At 36.4% G+C, this 20,723-nt stretch overlaps 1 protein-coding gene across 3 annotated transcripts in view; it reads right to left on the bottom strand.

Moving 5' to 3' along the window:
• Positions 1-19,201, bottom strand: part of LOC145673245 (NAD(P)H oxidoreductase RTN4IP1, mitochondrial-like) — a 50,728-nt gene extending 31,527 nt beyond the window's left edge. For 2 of the 3 annotated variants that reach the window (XM_081742760.1, XM_081742778.1), the window contains exons 1-3: positions 19,052-19,201; positions 12,820-12,942; positions 5,753-5,987 (exon numbers count right to left, since the gene is read on the bottom strand). In XM_081742760.1, coding sequence (XP_081598886.1) covers positions 5,753-5,987; positions 12,820-12,867 — 283 coding nt within the window. In that variant the 5' untranslated portion in view covers positions 12,868-12,942; positions 19,052-19,201. Of the gene's footprint in view, positions 1-5,752; positions 5,988-12,819; positions 12,943-18,906; positions 18,930-19,051 lie in introns of those variants that run through there. The other variant, XM_081742769.1, reaches the window with a different exon arrangement.
• Between the last annotated feature and the right edge of the window lie 1,522 nt (positions 19,202-20,723).

Below are 20,723 nucleotides of genomic sequence, written 5' to 3'. Positions count from 1 at the left end.
ATGGAACTTTAAATTTCATTTTTTCATGTTTTCGGCGGCCTGTAACTCCGAAAGGAAGCACTTATGCATCCAGGTTCGTCTATACTTTTTGTCTTATCTTGGTGTCAGGAATCACCTCCCAAAAGTTGTCGGTGTTGTTTTGAAATACCCTGTACATATCTATATACAACGAAAACAAATTTTTAATATATTATCGGATTAGCCCATAATATAAATTTTATAGTTATCAACATCAGAAGTTCCCCCAAGGTCTTGAGTTCGGACGCTGACCTCTTCAAGAAACTTTCCCAACTTTCTTATATCATTAACACACTATTTATTTAGGACGGATCCAACAGCGCATTATTATTTCCGAATTTAAGAAAATGCCGTAAGTATATAAGTATTTTGATAACATAGTAATTATGAAATTACTAACACGTATTTAGTATTTAGCATCAATAAAGATGAAATAATAAATTAAGAAGAATGAATATTGAGCATAATTGCGTCAAACAAAGATTACATTTTCAACGTAGTGCAGCGAAATTTCCATCTTAAAGGAAAATCATATGTTCAGGATTTACAATTGAGTACCTTTTTAAATGTAACAAAACAGGTACATATTCTTGCAGACACAACCATACATGACTACTGTATTTCATGTTTCAATACACAAATTATTGCAAGCTATCTTGGTTATTAAATATAGACAAAATTATAAATCCAAGTACTTGTTGTTTTATTTTAAATAAATGGAAAGACATACGGATTTATGGGGCTATGACATCGTATCAGATATATCAATAATTATTCCAAATGTTTCATCTGTTCCTCCATTCATCACATTGAAGTAAATAACCCATGATGCAAGTGAATAAAAAGCAATTAAATGGACGGACGTGACATTACACGTAGTTTATGAGATCAGTCATTAATAAGCCAGATAATTAGCACAAGCAGCTATAAGCCTAAGATGCCCAATGCCATAATTACTCCTGTTGAACCTCGAAAGAGTAAAGTATTTTGTTTATTGGTTTAGGTTCAACAGACTGAAGATGCGGGTAACTCGCGCAACTTTCTCAACTACACTGATTCAACTGTATTTGAAGGGACGTATTACGCATTAATGGATGGGAGAGAAAAGTGTTAACTAATCACTAACGGATATCTGGATTAAGCTGAATAAGAAAGAAAGGTTAATCAGTGGATCCGATATCTTTCTTCAACACTCGCATGTACTAATTTCATTAAAATCACCAGCATATTCATATTGTTCAAAACTAAAGCAAGTTCGAGCTATTAACAAAAGAATAAATTACGTAATTGACCTAAAAAAGTTATGACGAGGCTGCTTTCGCATATTAATGGATAATGTTGTTGTTATATGGTAAGCTGGCAGAAATAAACAGTAAAATATTTTATTAACCCTCTAAACCACCACGATATTTCTTCCATTCTCTGCGTATGTTTAGTGATCAAAAATTTCTCCCCCTACAAACACCAATTAAAAACAAAAGAAGTTACCCTTAATTTATCCTAACAGATGACTAAAAACAGAAATTTACTTACGGCAGTAGATCATGAGGAATACTAATGACTACTTGAGATGTGAAGCTATGTTAACCAGGCACGTAGCCAGGATTTCGTGAAGGGGGGGGTCCGTGACATGAAATACTGTGGTCATCACAAAAGGTGCTCGATCACTCTAAACTATTTTACTGGAACATATATTGGTTCGTTTAGCCAGGATTTCGTAACGGCGGGGGGGGTGGACATGAAATTCTGAAGGCCCAGGCGCTCGATCAATCTAAACTACTTTACTATCAACATATATTGGTTTGTTAGGACAATAAAATGAGGATATGTTGGCAAGTATTTTAATAACAAACTATGAAGAAATTTCGAGAAAATAATAAAAAAAAAGTATTGAAAAAGATTTTGCAATATTTACGTTCTTCTCCTGTTTATTCAAATATAACAATTTTCCTTTCGTTATGACCTCAATTATTATAAAAAGTACGTACTGAATACTGTCTTGTAAACTATCTTTTAATATAAATAAAATGAAGAGTTTGTTTTTGTGTTTGTCTGTCTGTCTGCCTGTGTGCTGCCTGGGGACCAGACGAGTGGACCGGGAGTTACCAAATTTTGGTCAGGGGTTGGCCCAGTCCCCAGATCAAGACGAAGCGTTTTTTTCAAATTTCGAAACAGTGGGGTCTCAGGGGGGCGTTTACCGGAACCGGCTTGGGAACCAGACAAATTGACCTAGAGTTACCAAATTTTAGTCACGAATACCTTGGTCCAAACTCCAGACCAGAGTTAAACGTTTCTGTCGAAATTCGAACCAGGGGGGTCTCAGGGGGCGTTTACCGGGACATGTAAAAGTAGTAGAAAATGATCAATATTTATTTATTTATTTAACAATCACCAGATACAGCTCAGAGGCCATTTTACATTGGATATCCAACAACATTAATAATGGAAAGGATTTGGGAAGGTATCGGCCAGGGCCTGTTTAGTAGGTGCTATCCCGGCATTTGCCTGGTACGACTGAGGGAAACCCTGGAAAACCTCAGTCAGAATGCTAGGCAGCGGGATTCGAAACCACGACCTCCCAAATGCGAAGCCAACGCTCTACCACTTGAGCTATTAGTGCCGAATTCACATTTTCACGGTCGCTGAAATCAATGGTGAAACTCCAGTCGCATAACTTCCAAATTCACGCTATTCGCCTCCGGGCCGGGGGTCACCGAAAGGGGGTGAGATACCAAGACATATAAAAGTAATCCAAAATGACCAATATTAGTGTCAAATCCATAGTTTTCGCGGTCGCTGAAATCAATGGTGACACTTCAATTAACGATGACTTGCAAGTATACGGGCCGGGAGCCAGCGGGGTGTGGATACCGAGGCATGTAAAAAAATATCCCAAAATGACTGATATTAGTATCAAATCCATAGTTTTCGCGGTCGCTGAGATCAATGGTGATACTCCCACAGGCGTTGACTTCCAAATACAGCACCTGTGCGAAGCATATGTATATTCAACTAGTTTTACAATATATGCGTTCCTTTCTCTGTTGAATCAAATGCTAACAGAACTTTCTTTCAACATAATTTTTTTGTTTTTATTATTCCGTCAACTACTGTCGGTTCCAAATGACAGGTTAAAGGAGCAACAGAAAATTGTCCTTGAAATAACATGTTTGATACTGCAAGGATGCGATGACGAAAAGTTATGATTAAAAATGCCCACGCTGTTACACAACGGTACTTATGCTTTCGAAAGTTTGAAATCTCCCTGACTAATAGCAGGAATTCTGAGAATTCCAAAACTTTTCTTGAAATTTCAAATTCCCTGACTCTTCCAAAATACCTCGCTTACCTCACCACCATATTGCAAGTAATACAAATCTCCTCATAAGAAAAAGTAAGCAAAAGCTTCCTGTAGTTTTCTTTTTAATTTTTAACGCTGATCCTTCTTTTTGTCATTTCATTTTGTTTTATCCTTCCTTAATTTTTTCATTTCTGGTCTCGAAGGGGGGGGGTCCGGACCCCCCGGACCCCCCCCTTGGCTACGTGCCTGTGTTAACTTATAAGGAACTTCCCATAATTAACAATTTACAGCATGACAATACACAAATAAAAATAAAGAAAAAATAGTTCTGTGCACTGTCAAAATAGCCAGATCTATAACAGTTCTCTAGCACTGGAAGAAAAATTGCTAGCTGATACTAACTTCAACGATCCGTCAATTATAATAAAGGATGTCTCAAAAAGAACGCCGGATTTGAAACGCCCATTATTTTTATTTTTGTTGTTGGCAACACTGTTTTTGCATGGTTTGTTATCAGTGATAACTGAAGTTGTGTTCTGATACTGTGCTTTTGTTTTCCAGGTCAGTGTTTCTGGAGTATCGTCATGGAAAGATACAGTACGAAACAGCGAGTGTTGATTATTAAAACTCACTACAAGAATGGTGAAAGTTTCCCCCCTGTTTGGAAACTCCGTACGATTCTCGGACACAACAATGCACCAAATGAACCCACTGTTCGTAGGTTGATCAAGATATCTGAACAAACCGGTTCAACAGTAGACATCAAAAGTCCTGGACGCAGTCGAAGTGGCCGGAATGAGGCAAATTTTGTTGCTGTGCGTGATTCTGTTACTGAGAGTCCGAAAAAATCATGTTGCCGTCGTGCTCAAGAAATGCGCACATGTCCAGTGCCAATGCACAGAATCTTAACAAAAGATTTACACTTACACCCGTGCAGAGCTCAGTTAACACAGGAACTTAAACTAGCTGATCATGGAAAATGACTGCAATTTGTGCAATTGATCTTGAAAAAGGAACGCAAGAGCCATGGTTTCCCAAAACGTATCATTTTCTCAGCTGAAGCTCTATTCCATTTAAACGGCTTTGTGAACAAGCATAAGTGCCGAATATGGGATTCCGAGAACCTAAGAGAAATTCACGAAAAAGACATGCATCCTCAGCGAGTTAAGGTTTGGTGTGAGATCTGGAGTGGGGGCTTAATCGGTCTTTACTTTTTTGAGGATGAACAAGGAAGACCTGTTACAATGAATGGAGTTCTTTATCCTGCGATGCTCACTGCTTTCCTTTAGCCCCATTTGGATCAAATGAAATCGTCAATTTATGGTTTCAACAAGATGATGCAACCTGCCACACTCCAGGAGCATTTAGCTTTCGGAACGAGTGGTTCAACAAAAAGAAAAAAAAATCTGCAATACACTATAATAAAATCCTATAAATGAAATGAAATCTTTAAATTTTATGTCCCATGGTTATGTCGGCTAGGTTAAAGGAGGTGGTAATGATACGAAATGATTTCAATGGGGGAATGAATAAAACGGGGGGAAACGGGAGAACCCTGAGAAAACCCACGAACACGGTGTTTGTCCACCACGAACACGGTGTTTGTCCACCACAAACACCACTTGACACGAGCTGGGATCAAACCAGGAACCCCACGCACCAGAGGTGAACGCTCTACCACTGAGGCACCGTGCTTTCCCCCATATGGTTAGAAAAAAAATGAAATCTTTTGAGTTTTACGTCCCATGGTTATGCCGGTTAGGCTAAAGGAGACGGTGATAATGAATGATGAATGAAATGGTGGAATGAAGAAAGTGGGAGGAAACGGGAAAACACTGAGGAAACCCACGCACACGGTGTTTGTCCACCACAAAGTTCACTTGGCGGGAGCTGGGATCGAACCCGGGACCCCAAGCACCAGAGGTGAACGCTCTACCACTGAGCCACCGCGGCTCCATCCCATATGATTAGAGATTAAATGCCAATTCCGTTTACTCAAACGATTTTTAAACAGTCTCTACTGAATATGACAGATGTTCATTTTTTTTATAACATAAAATATCTATTTCATCGATCGAATTCATTGATCTAGAGTAGAAAATTTCGCATGAGTAAGTACGACAAAATATTGTCAAACATATTAAGAACTTCTCCAGAGCTTCTCTCTTTTCTTTCCTTTTACTTGTTTAAAAACTGACAATAAATCAGAATAACCGAAAGTGTGATTATTGTTTCTATCGATATGCACCACCATTTACTTCTATGCAAGTAAGACATTTCTACTTTACACTATTTAAAATTATGAAATTAAACCGACACAGTATATGTGTGAGACGTAGAACTATATATATATATATATATATATATATATATATATATAAACATATATCTGGAAAATATTTTTTTTTTCAATATGAAAGAAAAAACACTTACCTTTTGTGGCTAGAAAGAACATGAATTCATCATACGCTTCTTGCACACTGAGATGGCTAGCTATACGTTTTAGTGTAGCAATTAAATTCTTGATTTCCTGCCAAACAGAATTCAGTTTGTTATGTATCGTCTGTGCACGAGGTGAAGCCAAAAAGTTGCTTGTAGACCTGTGAATAATGTTGGAATAGCTTTGAAGTATTTGATGCGTCCGCTGGAAGGCTGAATGCAGGTGCACCTAGCAAACAAATTTAAAGCATTAGTTCACTGAACTTCAACGTTAACTATAGTTCCAGTTAACTACAGTAGACCCTAATCAGGGAAGTCCTCCCGGTATTATGGTCTGACTTCCTACGGCTTCTGGTGAATTCGGTGCCCGATTCTCAGATTATCGTTGCTTCGACGACTCGCGTCATTAATAGGCACACAAAGGAGTGAGCCCCTGGCGATAAAAGTGCCTTGTCATCGCCTTAAGCAGATCTCATTAGTACCTATCGATTCTCTTAAAATCCAATTCTTCAACAAATGCGAAGATACAAATGCCACAGCTCAAATATGTATTCAATGCTAACTTAATTATAATACGAAACTTTTGAATGAAGCGTGTTTGAAAATAACTTGTTAATCTTTTGGTTTCACACTGATATTAAATTGCAACAAGATAACAAACATAAAGCATGATAAATAATGTTTCGAGTTGTGTCAATTTTTTTTTTTGGGGGGGGGATTGATAGTAGCGACACCATGTTGTGCTCTAAAAGACCTTGGTGCTGCTTCGGAAGTAGGTTAGGATATATATATATATATATATATCAAAATAATGCAAACGAAATACGTATGATGTACTAGGTGGCACACTGAGGATACTTTTGTACCGAGGGAAACGTTAAACAAACTATGCAATATGGGATACCTCGAGTTTCAGAATGGCCAAATTGTGAGTGCGCAGTTAGTTGGAGCAAGTGTATTTAGGATGGTCACTGTTATGAATGTCGCGAGGTACAATGACACGTGTGACGATGGCTCACAGAATTCATAGCAAACGGAAAAAAATCTCAGTGACAGAGATCGCCGTACATTGAAGAGAACTGTAGAGCGAAAGTGACAAAAATGACTGTGGAATTCTACTAATACCTGAACAACTTATTGCGACAATCACAGTCCGACATAAGTTAACCTGAATATCCGCGGTTGGGTTGCATAACACTTTCGTGCAAAGAAGACGGCGATGAGAACACGCAAAATGAACCGCAGGTAACTGAAAACGAACATTATGGTAGATTAATCCCATCTCACCTTATTTGGAACTCAGGCGGATACCCTATGAATCATGCTCCAAACTGTCTCCGCCCTACCGTGAAGTATGGTATGAGTCACACGTTCTGGTATTCCTTGAGTCCTGTGATTACGCTCGCAAGACGTATCACTGCCAGGGATTATGTGGACATTTTAGGTTACCATGTGTGTTCTTTGGTTCAGATACTGTTTCCGCCTAATGACGGAATTTTTCAAGATGACAATACTACTAAAGTTATTGAGGCGTGGTTTAATGAACATCAGGATAAACTACAATACTTCCTCTGGTCCATCCAATCTCCAGACCTCAACTTTGTTGAATACCTGGATCAGTTCTGGGGTTCAGAATCCAGAGCAGACAGCCTCATCTATCCTCGCTGACGAAGCTGAGTACTATGCTGCACAAGAAATGGTACAACATTTCTACGAAAACCACTCAGGGCTTATATGGTTCTATTCCACGACGAATTAGAGCTGTTCAACATGCTAATGGTAATTCCATGGCGCACTGATCATGTAAGTTACAGTTTCCTCAGTTGTTTCCCTTATTTTGTGTGTAGATGGTAGAAATATATTACACCTGTGGCACCATCTAAGCAAGGTAAGAAATACGTAATTCTATGCCAAGTTGACAGTGATTCACCCAGTGGTAAGTTAATTCTATAGATGACGATTCATGTTTCTTGTACACTTAAAATAATGCCCGATTACAAGGAGGATGTGTGAAGATGACAAACAGCATTACACATACCTGTTGTAAAGAAACAAAACTGTTCTCACAGTAATTTCTGACTTAGCTTCACTACTTTATTTTTTCAAATAAGAATGGCTTCCCATGATCTACGGAAACAAGCTTGAAAATGAAAAGTAATTAAATACTTCGAGTGACAGCAATAGATCGAATTTCAATAGTGTAAGATATAAAATTCTATGCGCTGTAATGACTTCGTACTCATACTAAGTAGCACAAAGAATGGTATAACGCAAAAATTCACCATTACCTAGAAAGGTAACTCGTGTTCGTATAAGCTATGTAAGGCAAAAATGAGTCTACTTCCTGAGAGGTTTAAGTTCATCGGGCGGAAACCAGACAATCAACGACCTGCTACTAGCCGTGCCCTGGATATAATCAGAGAAGTTAAGACTCTTTTTTCCGGTCCAAATGCAGAAACATACAGAGCCACTGGATCAAAGGTCTTAGTAACTACTATAAACATCACTATTAATTGGGATTTGAACCCAGTAATGCTGCATAACAGCAGAATTCATAAGTTGGTGCTTCGCTGTAATCTTGAACGTCCCACAAACAGCAGAAAGCTGTATGATGCTACCGGGCAGCTGGAAGTAGAAATTTGTTGCTACAGTAAGTGAGACATGCATGTATTAAAAAAAAAAAAAACGCACCCAACTCCAAAAAATATTTATCAACAATAACAACAAAAAAAGAAGAAGAAAAAGAAAAGTAGTACAAGAAAACCAAACAAAGTTTCTCAGTGTTTCTTACTAATAGCAGAGTACAGCTACAGTGACAAGTTAACAACAAGCTGGACTAATAGCAATGCAAAAATCAACTTGGATCTACTTACCAGACAAGTATTTTACGCTCTATTCTGCACACATAAATTCCAGCTCTTTATGTTACTACTGCAAATTAGGTCTGTATGCATCAGAATAAGTTTTCAAGTCACACATCAGTTTCAACTCTCCAAGATAAAGAGAGGAACGAGAATATATACTATACCACACATTAAAACTAACGTAAAATCACCCGATGTACCGTCAATGAATTTTTGTTTGATCTGCTGAAAAGCACAGACAACCTTGGAAACCGTTTAGGCAGTCTCCCACAGTGGAAGCTGAGGTCTAAAGGTGTTTTCATAGCCACTGAAAAGAGCACCATCTTCGATAGCAGTATGGATTTTCACAAAGTACGTACTGCTTTTGTTACCATAGTTTACTTACAATCCTTCGAATTAGCTTTTAGAAGAAAGATTATAGGAAGTGCTTCAAATCGATCTAAATTCATTTTTAGACTTCGAAACAACGCACATTGTGGGGAGTATAATACAATGGGCATGTCCGTCTGTCTGTTGACAAGTATCAGAGTAAAAGCGTTAACAGATAGCAAGAAATGTTGGTCTGCTGTGGATTCAACATCCAAAATAGGTTCCAATTCCCACCTTTACTCCTCCACTTGAACCAGAAGTAACAGAAATTTATCATTTTCGGTTTTATTCGCTTTAATATGGATTCAAAATCTCAAAAATAAACCCTTTCTCTTCTGTTATCGCTATACAAAAACCGGAAGTGATAGAAATTAACATCTTAAGGCTTCAATATTGATCCTGATAAAGCAAAAACAGTGAGAAAATATCGTTCTAAATATGAATTTGGTGCATTAAGAATAAGTTTAATCTGAAATTAACTCGTCATTGGGACCGAAAGTTGAATAAATCTAGCGTTTCCGGTTTCAATGTTGGAATTTCACGGAGGAAAAATGGAAAGAAATTGTTTTTTGACATAGATCCAGTATCCCAAGAATAGGTTCTATCTCCACATTATATCTACTAAAACCAGAACTGATAAATCTATCAGTTTTGGTTAGAATATTCTACCTCTGAAATCCGTATTTCAATTAGAGATGCAAGGGCTCGGAAAAAAACCGGCTTTTTTGGAAAAAAAACTCGGTTTTTTCTGCTTTGCTTTTTTGCTTGGGAAATTTTGGGCTTTTTTCAAAATTCTGCTTTAAATTGATAAACCAGATTTTGTTTCGCTTCTCTATAACACAAAAAGTCATTTAATTAGTGGTTGATGCCGATAATTATATAAAACCTCGAAAATAAACCATGAATTTCGAAAAGATATTTCAAACAGTTTTACTTCTCAACATATTTACATTATGAATTCCAAAGGATTAACCAATGTATATAATAAGATTTTTTTTTAACCTCCTAAATACAAAAGTAAGCAATGTTAGCAAGAACCATGTTTTTTTTTGAAAGTGCCAAAAACCCGTTTTGGGGGGGGGAGTTTAAACTAGTTTTTTTTTTGGTTTAAACCAGTTTTTTTTTTTTTTTTTTATTTAGATAGTTTGCTTTATGTATTTATATTACATATTGACAGAAATAAGTTTGTTTCGTCTTGGTGTTATTATGCAACAACTGGGTTATGCTGGAAGAGGTCAAATAAGCTTAAAGAAGTCCGGTCAGTAAATTTCTTAAATTGAGAAACTCCCGCCCTAGCCATCGGGAAAATCCCGTCATTACTCTAAATGTAAAACAATGAAAGAAATGCTGTTATTGCTTTACATGTAAAACTTAAAGGTCAACGTATCATAATCAGTACGCTAAAACTGAGGTATTAAATTACAAATTTAGTACGTACATATCATTGAAAGTACAATCCAAGCTAATGTTGGAAGCTACGTAGGCAATCGATAAATTTTGCCAATTTATATCAATATATTTAAGCAACCTTGGCTTCTTTATAAAACAATAGGCATTCAGGCATGCAGAAATATACAATTTAGTTTCGTTTCATATGTTCAGGCTTAACATCCTTACGTAATACCGAGGTTATCAAGGAGAAGACTTTCGCTTAAAGTTACATCCGAACCGCTACTTTGTTTACGCATGAAAGAAGGGTTGTGGTTCGACCGAGAATTGAACATGGGACACCTTGATTAAAAGGTGAAAAGGAAATAAAACTAATGCGGATGGTTTGATGTGAGGAAACGTTACCATGAAGTTCACACGATTCGCATTTTTCGTTCTTTTTATTTTTATTTTTATTTTTTTTGTTGCTTTAAACCAGTTGTTTATTTAAAAAAAGAAAGAAAAACAGCTGGTGTAAACCAGTCAACCCTAAAAATAAACACTTCTTTGAAAAAAATACACAAATAAGTAGCAAAATTCTATGTAGTATTTTTACTTCAAAATATTCCAAACCCTCTTTTTAGAACAAAATAAAATTAAAATAAAACATAATAAAAATACTTAGATTTATATGATACACTTAAAGCTTGCATATCTAGAGCTTTTGGTTTTGTATATTCTTGAAATTCTACAGTTTTATATAAGCACCATCACGGTTTACTCAGTCCTCAAGTTTTCTGTATTTTTAACAAGAGGGATTCAACATATGAAGGGTGTGAGGCAAGAACATGGTAACTCACAATTTTACTATTTTAAGAAATTAGAGATTTTCTGCTGCACAATCCATTTTGAAAGTCGGAAAGCTGATTTTTCACATAAGACTATACATGAAGGACTAAACAAAGCGGTATGTGTTGCTGTCTATCTGGTGCTGCATAACTCAGCAATTGAAAATTTGTTAGTTAGCATGTTCTTGGCTCACACCCTTCATATCATTATGGAACTCTTCCCACCCCCACCTCCACACAAAAAGGTTTACGGAAGATAAATACAACTGCACAACAAACATAACTGAGTGGAGCTTTTGCGCTTCTATCGGGAAGTCCGGGATTCAACTCACCATTCGACGATTCTGACAAAGCTTTTCTTCATTCCATCTGTGAAGTAGAAATAGTGCGTGTACTGTGAGTTGGCCGACTTCCTTTCTTATTGTTTTTAAATCGTTATTATTACTAATTACCAGCAGTGACGGTTTTGCGAAGGTTAGGGGGCGGTCTTTCGGACTGAAGCCTGTTCCCCAAAATCACGGAATGTCTAAAGCAAACGAAATATCTATTAGTTATGCCTTTACTCATAAACTTTAAGCTCCCGCCAAATAAAAATTACGAATGTTTAGAAAAACTAAACATTAGTAAGAAAAGCAAACTCCCAAAATACTTTTCTAAATCCGCCACTGATTCTCAGTATAAAATGATCTTCAAGGTTGTATCCGGAAGATTATCGCTAAATATATAAACGAAACGAAATGCCTGTACTCATAAACTTCAAGCTCCTCCCAAATATAATTAGGACATTTTAGGAAACGAAACAATCAGAGAAACCCGTCCCAAAGTACGTTTCTAAATCCGCTACTGATTATTTGTATACATTAGTATTCAAGGTTGTATCCGGAAAATTATTGCTAAACCGTTGCACAGCTACAGTATAACAGAAATGTGGAAGTACGGTTAGACGGATATATTGAAAAACGTACGCTTTGACGGATATATAGAACAACGTAAGTTTAAGTTTTGCGCTAGAAGCTAGAGAGTGCTAAGCTCTTAGAAATGAAAAACGGATGACAAACTGAAATGATCCCGAGAAGAAAAAAATGTCGATAACTCAAAAGTTAAAATAAAGTTAAATAGCCTCTAAAATTGCCCTCAAATAGTACATTCTTCATGTTAGCTTTAATTCGTAAAACATGTGCTCCATCCATCTTGATGGTGAATTTTAAAGCGAAATATGGCATTTAGATCATGGAATTCTTATCTAACTATAGAATATACTATAAGAAAGCTATTTAGATAGAAAAATCATGAAATTGAAAAAAGCCAAAATTTCCAAAATTCTCGTTTTTTTCCCAAAAAAGCCGGCTTTTTATGTGAAAAAAACCATCGATTCAAAAAAGCCGGCTTTTTTGCATCTCTAATTTCAATATTCAATTTCATATTTTCATTCATTTCTTCTTTGCAATTTTGTTTTGTTATTTGTATGATGTTCAAATCAATTAAGTAAAATCAAATATAGTACATATATTTGAGGAATAACAACAGGACGAATGAGGATTGCATATATATATTCATGGTAAGAAAATAGGATTTTAAAATTTGGAAAACACAATAAAAGGAAGAAAAGTACCTGCAAATCATCCAGCCTTTGTGATACGTGAAAGAGAACTTCATCCATTATTATTTATGCAACGTGATCAAATAGAGAGTAGCATGTGTATTTAATACGCTCCATAGTAAGGCGAGTGATTACCTGCAATGAACGATCGATTATAAATGACGTGTAAAAAGATACAAGCTAATTTATCAAAATGTATAAATGAACGATGAATGATCTACCATAAGAGATAATAAATCAACAGATTCTGATGCTGATTTTCTACTAATTCTTCTTATCGTCTCTCACATTAAAGATATATATATATACTCGTGATGAAAATGAAATGTCCAGATATTGGAACACACACACATCCTTGCATACATAATTCAGTTCCACTTATTGCATCCTTAGATTATATAGACGATATTGGGTTTGTCAATTAGCAAGCATAATTACATATTCCTACAGTCAAAATTTATAAACTCGTCGACAGTAGACTATATAACCAGTTGTTTAGGAGACATCTTTTAAGTAATTTCTTAAGTTTAAATATATTTTTCCCACTTTTTTTTTATTACAACAGGTAACATATTGTATTCTTATTCGTATATGTTTCACTTTTTTGATACATGTTACTTTTATGATGATCAACGTAAAAATAATTTCTTCCACACGTATTATAAGTATGTACACTTTTACTCGGCGACGCCGTCCCTCATACGTTTGACGGGTTTAAGGCGATAAGTGCCGGTACTACCAGTTAATATATAAATACATTAGTAAAATTATTAGTATTATTTCTTACATTTGATAGTAACACAAGTATTCTTCAGAAAAAAATGGTTTTCCACAGTTTCAGTGGCGGCTTTAGCGGGTAGGCACGGGCCTACCCAAAAATATATGAACGCTAAAAGATACAATGAAGACTAAATATATTTTCCACTGTGTATAGTAATGGTAGATAATTATTTAACAAATAGCATCAACCACTACTGTAAAAGTAATTTCCTACTGTCATTAATCAATCAAATGTGTATATGTATTCACAAGTGAGGGAGCGGGCCTACCCAAAATTAAAATCCTAAAGCCGCCCCTGAATATTTTATTTCAGTCATTTGTTGCTACTCTTCAAATAAGCATTCTTTAGAATCAACACCAGCGATAGCATAAAAATTCTCGTTAAATTTAAGAAGCTTAATGCTCGGAGTTCAGTTATGTTTAAATTTTCAAGGTACAAGCACGAGACACTCTAAATATCCTGTATATATTTTGATAGCATACCAACATAAAATTTCAAAATGGCGAATTTTTTCGGTCTTTTATGTCGAAATTTTGAGGGTAGAAGCACGAGACATTTTAAATTTACTGTGTAGATTTTCTTGGTGATCCAATGTAATATTTGAAAATGGTGGCCACTTTTTTTCCAAAACAGCAGTGAATAGAAAATTGTTGTAAGTTATGATGATGACAATCTTGAAATATAAATCAACATTTTTACCCCAAAGACATTGAAATATCTCGAAAAAACCCAATTAAAACCGAAAAACCCATATGGGCCCAGGTCGGTTGGTTTTCTTCAAACCCTGGTCTCAAATTGGTGGAGAAACGTGCAATTTCCGCAACATATGTGCCTTTCCCGATACTAAATCATAACAAGTGTACCTGTCCGCCAAATAACCCTTCCGTCCCCACATACACCATGAAAAACCCACCTCTTACATCATGAAAAACAACCACTTTCAAAACTTCAACTATTCACAACTTCATAACTTTCAAAACTCTAATTGACGCGGTAACCTTCCTAAAATTGGTCCGGTGATACAGCATTTTAACCCTTGTATTTTAAAAAATAGTAAGCTCACTAATATTTTAAGCGTGCGGGTAGATAATATGGAGGACTACTTCAACTTATTTTAAATAATGTTCCAGTATGTTGAACTGTGCATACGAAAATAACTACGTACAGACTGATAATATGCCGGCAAACTATGTCGTGAAAACGGTTATTCAAGCAAATACACCGGCATTTATTCCGCTAACCTCTACCAGCCTTTCAGCATGACAATTTAAAAATATGCAAAAACAAACCAACTTGTGTTAGGTCGCCAAACAAAAAAGCATGAATGCCACTAGCTCGCAGCAATGGAGCCCTGAAACGGTGATATCTTATTATCGGTGTTAGTCACTATCACTCCACTGATATTCACCATTTCGTCAGCTTAGGGCAAGTCAGGGTTCGAAAAAACCCGGGCTTTTTTGAAAAAGCCCAACCCACCTGGGCACATATGGGTTTTTTCGGGTTTAATTGTTTTTTTCGGGTTTAAGCGGGTTTTTCCAATGTCTTTGGGGCAAAAAGTGTTAAAATGTGATTTATATTTCAAGATTGTCATTGTCACAACTTACAACAATTTTCTACTCACTGCTGTTTTGAAAAAATGGCCGCCATTTTGAAATTTTAATTCGATTGCCGAGAAAATCTATACAACAAATTTAGCATATCTCGTGCTTCCACTGTCGAAATTTCAACTTAAAAGACTGGAAATTGCGCTTCGTAGCGTGGATACTCGCTGTTCTGAAAAAATGGCCGTCATTTTCATATTTTACGTTGGTATGCCGCCAAAATCTATACAGGAAATTTAGAGTGTCTCGTGCTTGTACTCTGAAAATTTTAACTTAAAAGGCCGAAAGTTATACCCTGTAGTGTGAGTGGTAGAGGCAGACAAACGCGTTGTGTTGATTTTGTGTTTAACGTCCCTTTCAGCAGCGAGCCTGTATGAGACGGGACCTACTAATTAACTTGGAATCCAAACCACATGAGCTCCCTCCGGGAAGACCCGGGTCACCCACGCCGAAGACGCGTACACTAACCGCTTAGCCATGAAGGAGATCGGCAGACAAACGAACCAATGTAGATCAAGTCGTTCAGAAGCCTGATTGACGTTCGCCAAATATGAATACCAAAAGGGTCTATTAATTTAAAACAAAGATACAATTCATGTTGTATGAAACAAATAAATGTTTCAAAATGTCTTACATGAAATTAACATCTTCCAGCGTAAATAAACCTCCCATACTTTCTCCATGAGAATACGGGACACCTCAGACCCCCCCCCCCCTGAACTTTCCAACACAATGCAACGAACTGAAGTCTGGTATGAACACAAGTATAATAGGCTGCGGTGGCTCAGTGGTAGTGCGTTCACCTCTGGTGCATGGGGTCCCTAGTTCGATCTCAGCTCGCGCCAAGTAAGCTTTGTGGTGGACAAACACCTTGTGCGTGGGTTTTCTCGGGATTCTTACGTTTCCTCCCAGTTTCTTCATTCCGTCATTTCATTCATTTGTCATCATCACTGTCACCTTGAGCATAGCAGGCATAACCGTGAGACTAAAACTAAAAGATTTCATTTTATTTTATTTATTTATTTATTTGTTTTTAAAGAATATAATAGGTGAAAGTTCACTAAGCAGCAGCTGCTTTTCTCTCTTCGTACCCTGCAATTAATTGTATAGACTAAAGTTGCCTAAAAACTTAAGATATGCTATAAAAATGCTTTACAGGAAAACAATATGCAAATTATTTAAATCAGAGGTACAATCTACCTTCAATATTCTTCGCGCGTTTAGGGATATTTATTTACATGACTGTATTTGCCAAAATTACGTTCGTTAGTTTAATCTGATGAAAAGCTGATTTTTTTCCTTGTGTCGTGTGTAATTGTCAGGACCAGATTTACATTTTTCTAAGACCTGGACCAAAGCACAATTCTGTGCCCTAGCCTCTGAAAAAGATAATTCTTGTTGCTGGAGAAAAGGTCAGTCATCTTCCCTGTATCTGTAAATGTAGAAGCACTCAAAGCTTTTTTTTTTTTTTTTTTTTTTTTTTTTTTTTTTTTTTTTTTTTTAATGTTCCGGAGAGTATCCGAGTTTCCATAAGGTGCAATGGAAAAAGTACCATTGCTATCAAGTCGAACAGGGTGGTGTAATAACTTCCTCGAAACTGTTACATGCAACAGCGTACTGTTCATTCACTAATTACAGGATTTCCAGCCAGTCAGATTTTTTTTTTCCGTTTTGTTTTGTTTTTCACTTTTCGAATAAGCTGATATTGATAGCAGAAATGGAACGAAGTTAAAATACGGGACGTGGGACACTCGTACTCAAACACAGGACTGTCCCGTTTTTACGGACGTATGGCAAGCTTAAGCGTAAAATAAATAGTTTTATTGTTGAAGTATTCATTTCCGATCCTTCTGCGTTTAATTTCCCGAGCACTTCTTTCACGGCGCGTACGTCAAACCTTCCACTAGTACGGAAATTTGAACTAAGCACTTGAAATAGTAAGCGTTACATAGTCTACGGAACCCCGAGCATTAAGCTTCTTAAATTTGACGAGAATTTTTACGCTATTGCTGGTGTTGATTCTACAGAATAATTATTTGAAAAGCAGCAACAAATGACTGAACTAAACTGTTATTGTTGAAAAACCAAATTTTAGTTGAAGAAACTTGTGTTTTACGTCAAAGGTAAGAAATAATACTAATAGTTTTACTAATGTATTTACATATGTACTATTAGTACCGGCACCTATGACCTTAAACCCGTCAAACGTATGAGTGATAATGTCCCTCGGTGTCGCCGAGTCGACGAGCACATTATTCACGGAACGGAAAATATTTTCTAAAGTACAAAATTGTTTATTTTACTTCAAATAGGCTATCAGCATAATCCATACATTAATTTGTTCTATAACTATCTCAAGCTAATTTTTTTTTTTTTAATTCATTCAGTGCATTCAGAACTTTATAAAGGTCGTATGTTGAATGTTGTTGTCTACCTTAACGTGAAAGTCTCTAATTCGCCCAAGGAAAGTCTAAAATCTGATGAAAATCACTTACAATGTGATCACCTTAGTTGTACCAATAATATACTAACAAATAGGTCAAAAACCCAGGGGGATTTTAAAGTGTATGGCCAGCGGGCTTGTGTATGGCCCGCTCCCCCCAGTTCTTTGTCACCGGAACTGGAAGAGTCACTACTACTACTGCTACTGCTACTACTACTTATATCGAGAACAGAACCCAACCAACCCCTGCGGGGCTTCTAACCCGTTCCTACTACTACTACTACTACTACTACTACTTTTACTAAAGCTTCCTTACCGCAAGATTTACATTTTAAATCTTTATAACATGCGATTCCGATTCATTATGAACTAGTATGAATCGTTAAAATCACTATGATTCGTTAAAAATCACTGGGGGGAGCGAGCTATACTCAATCCGTGGGTTTTTTCAGGTGGGTCCAACCCGAAAAAACCCACCGGGTTTTTTCGGGCTGGGAACACTTCGGGAAACCCTGGAGCAAGTACTTTAACAAGTTATCTTTTACAGACATTATTGTTATAATGAATCATGTATAAGTATATACTTCCGCTAATACTAGTATTAAACATTACATTCGTATGTTGTATGCATTATTTACATAGTACAATATGATGGAAATAGAGCTAACTATGCAGTGGTGTGTCTATGTTAATATTTGAGTTTGAAATTGGTTGCCTATGTAAGTACTTTAAATATTCGTCTTTTGTAAATTAACACATTTTTCCTGTATTTTTTTCAAAAAGTAGCCTCCATATTCCATAACTCCTCCTCTTATACTCTAACGTGCTGTGTTCCTGTAAACCATTAAGGAGAAGCAGGACTCGATTGAATTTAGTCATATGACATACGCCTATAACATTTATAATTTACATTGCTCTTTGCCCAACTCGAAAACCGGAACAATCCATGAGATTTGTAGTGTGCCGCCTTTAGTCCTCTAAGGAACAACTTGAATGAATTGATGAGTTATTTTAAAAGGTTTAATAAAATTGTATACATTTACAGTTTTTCACTACCAAAACTGTATACATTTATAGGTTTTCACTATCATTTTAAAGTAATAACATAAATAAAATTTACTTCTTTACTCTAATTTTAACATGCTTTAATTATATTATAATTAGGTAATAGTTAAGAACAGCTACTTCTCATCTCCCGTGCACGAGGATACATCTTACTGTTGCACTACCTAAATACCCTAAGTACAAGGGCAAGAACTCAGTCTATTACCTACTTTTTAACATCCTAGATAGTCAATGAATAATTCCTGAAAGTATGGCGTTTCTTATCCTTCCCTAAATGGGAAGTACGGCTCCTTAACTATAACCTATAATTATTTCAAGCTTCAAAAATGATAAATAAAACGAAACAATTCTTGCCTATATTTAAATGCAGTATTCCGCTATCAGCCATGAATCTTCCATAATTACTGTTTCCTTTTGGTATACTTTTTCCTTTGCGGGAGCGCTGTTTGATCTTTCATTGTTACAAAAGTGTTGCCGGAATGTAACTCCAGAAAGTACCTAAAAGTCATGCATAATCTTTCTAAATCTTCTTGTTCACCTCAACCGTATTTCGGTGGGCAACATGGAAATTTTAGTTTTTCTTTCCGTTGGGAGAGCTGTTTTATACTTTGATAAGGTATCTTTTTCGCAACTACATCTAGATATTCTATCCTTGGTCTTCCTATTCCTGGTTTTCCTTCTGGCTTTCCCTCCATCAGTACCACAGAGGTGATCCAATTGGAGTGCCGAATAAGATGACCAAGCATGCTGCTTCTTCTTTTTCCTATTATTTTCATGATCTGTCGTCCTTCATTAGCTTTCTTTAGCACATCTTCATTTCTTTTCCTTTCGGTCCATGATACGCGTAGCATTCTGCGCCAACACCACATTTCAAATGCTTCCAGCGTGGATATTTCAGCTTTTCTCAATGTCCACTATAAAGCGCCACGCTCCATATCAGGGTTTTAATAAATTGTTTACGAACGTCCAACGACACATTTCTTCACGTTAGCAGTCTCCTGTTGAATGCTTGTTTAGCCTGTGCCGTTCTGGAATTTACGTCTTTTTCGTGCTTCCGTCCGAGGATATTAGACTCCCTAAATACGGGAACATCTTAATATGTTCGATTTTCTCTCCATCTAGCCATACGTTTGCCCCTTCCTGTCCTGCTCTTGAGCACTTTATCACTTTGGTTTTTTTCTTATTTATCTTCATTTTGCATGTTTTATCCAGTTGGTCGTTCAAGTTTGAAAGTGCTTCCTACACGTCCATTTCGTTCTCTGCTATCAGTGCTATGTCATCAGCAAACCTTATTGTGCTGAAACCCTGGCCATTTACTTTTACGCCTTTCTCGTTCTTATCAAAGAATTCTTTCATAGCTTCTTCTATATAGACGTTGAACACGAGAGGTGAAAGTCCACATCCTTGCCTTACTCCTTTACTTATTCTTGCTTCCTTCTGATCTCTTCCTATAACAACTGTCTGGTTCCCGTAAAGTTGGTATATTATTCTTCTCTCTGTCTCTGAAAAAAAAAAAAAAAGTGACCCGCAACGTTTTATTATGGCAAAAATACCTAATAAAAGCGAGGAGGTATATAGGCTGCACCCCTATAATACAATCAAAAGAACGCTATTTCCAAACAGAAATCCGTACTCCAGGAGGAAAACGTCAGCGCGGTGAGTAGTAGGCCCCGTTTGAATCTCTCCGCCACCACATACCTTTTATTACAATATTTTTATTTATAATAATACTTCATTAATTTTTATTTAAATCTCATTTTCCAAGGGGAGTGTGACCCTTGTACTTTAAAAAATTTAGAAAATCACTTTTCGCCACATTTTTCCTTCCTTCAATTTACACGATAGAGCGCGCGAACAGTGGTGAGTGTTCTCTGGCGAGATTATAAAGTTAACAATTACGAAAAGATCTTTAAAAAATAATGCTTTTCCCAACTTTTTAAATACAATTTTGCAGAAACTCTTTGCATCAAATAACAATAAATGCACAAATTTGGTAATGTAAAGAATCAAACAGTTGTGTATGTTT

The sequence above is a fragment of the Thermobia domestica genome, chromosome 2 (genome assembly GCF_964235325.1).
Source record: "Thermobia domestica chromosome 2, izTheDome1.hap1.1, whole genome shotgun sequence".
Classification (NCBI taxonomy): domain Eukaryota; kingdom Metazoa; phylum Arthropoda; class Insecta; order Zygentoma; family Lepismatidae; genus Thermobia; species Thermobia domestica.
Note: the sequence above shows the minus strand (reverse complement) of the source record. Positions and strands in the feature narration are given on the sequence as shown.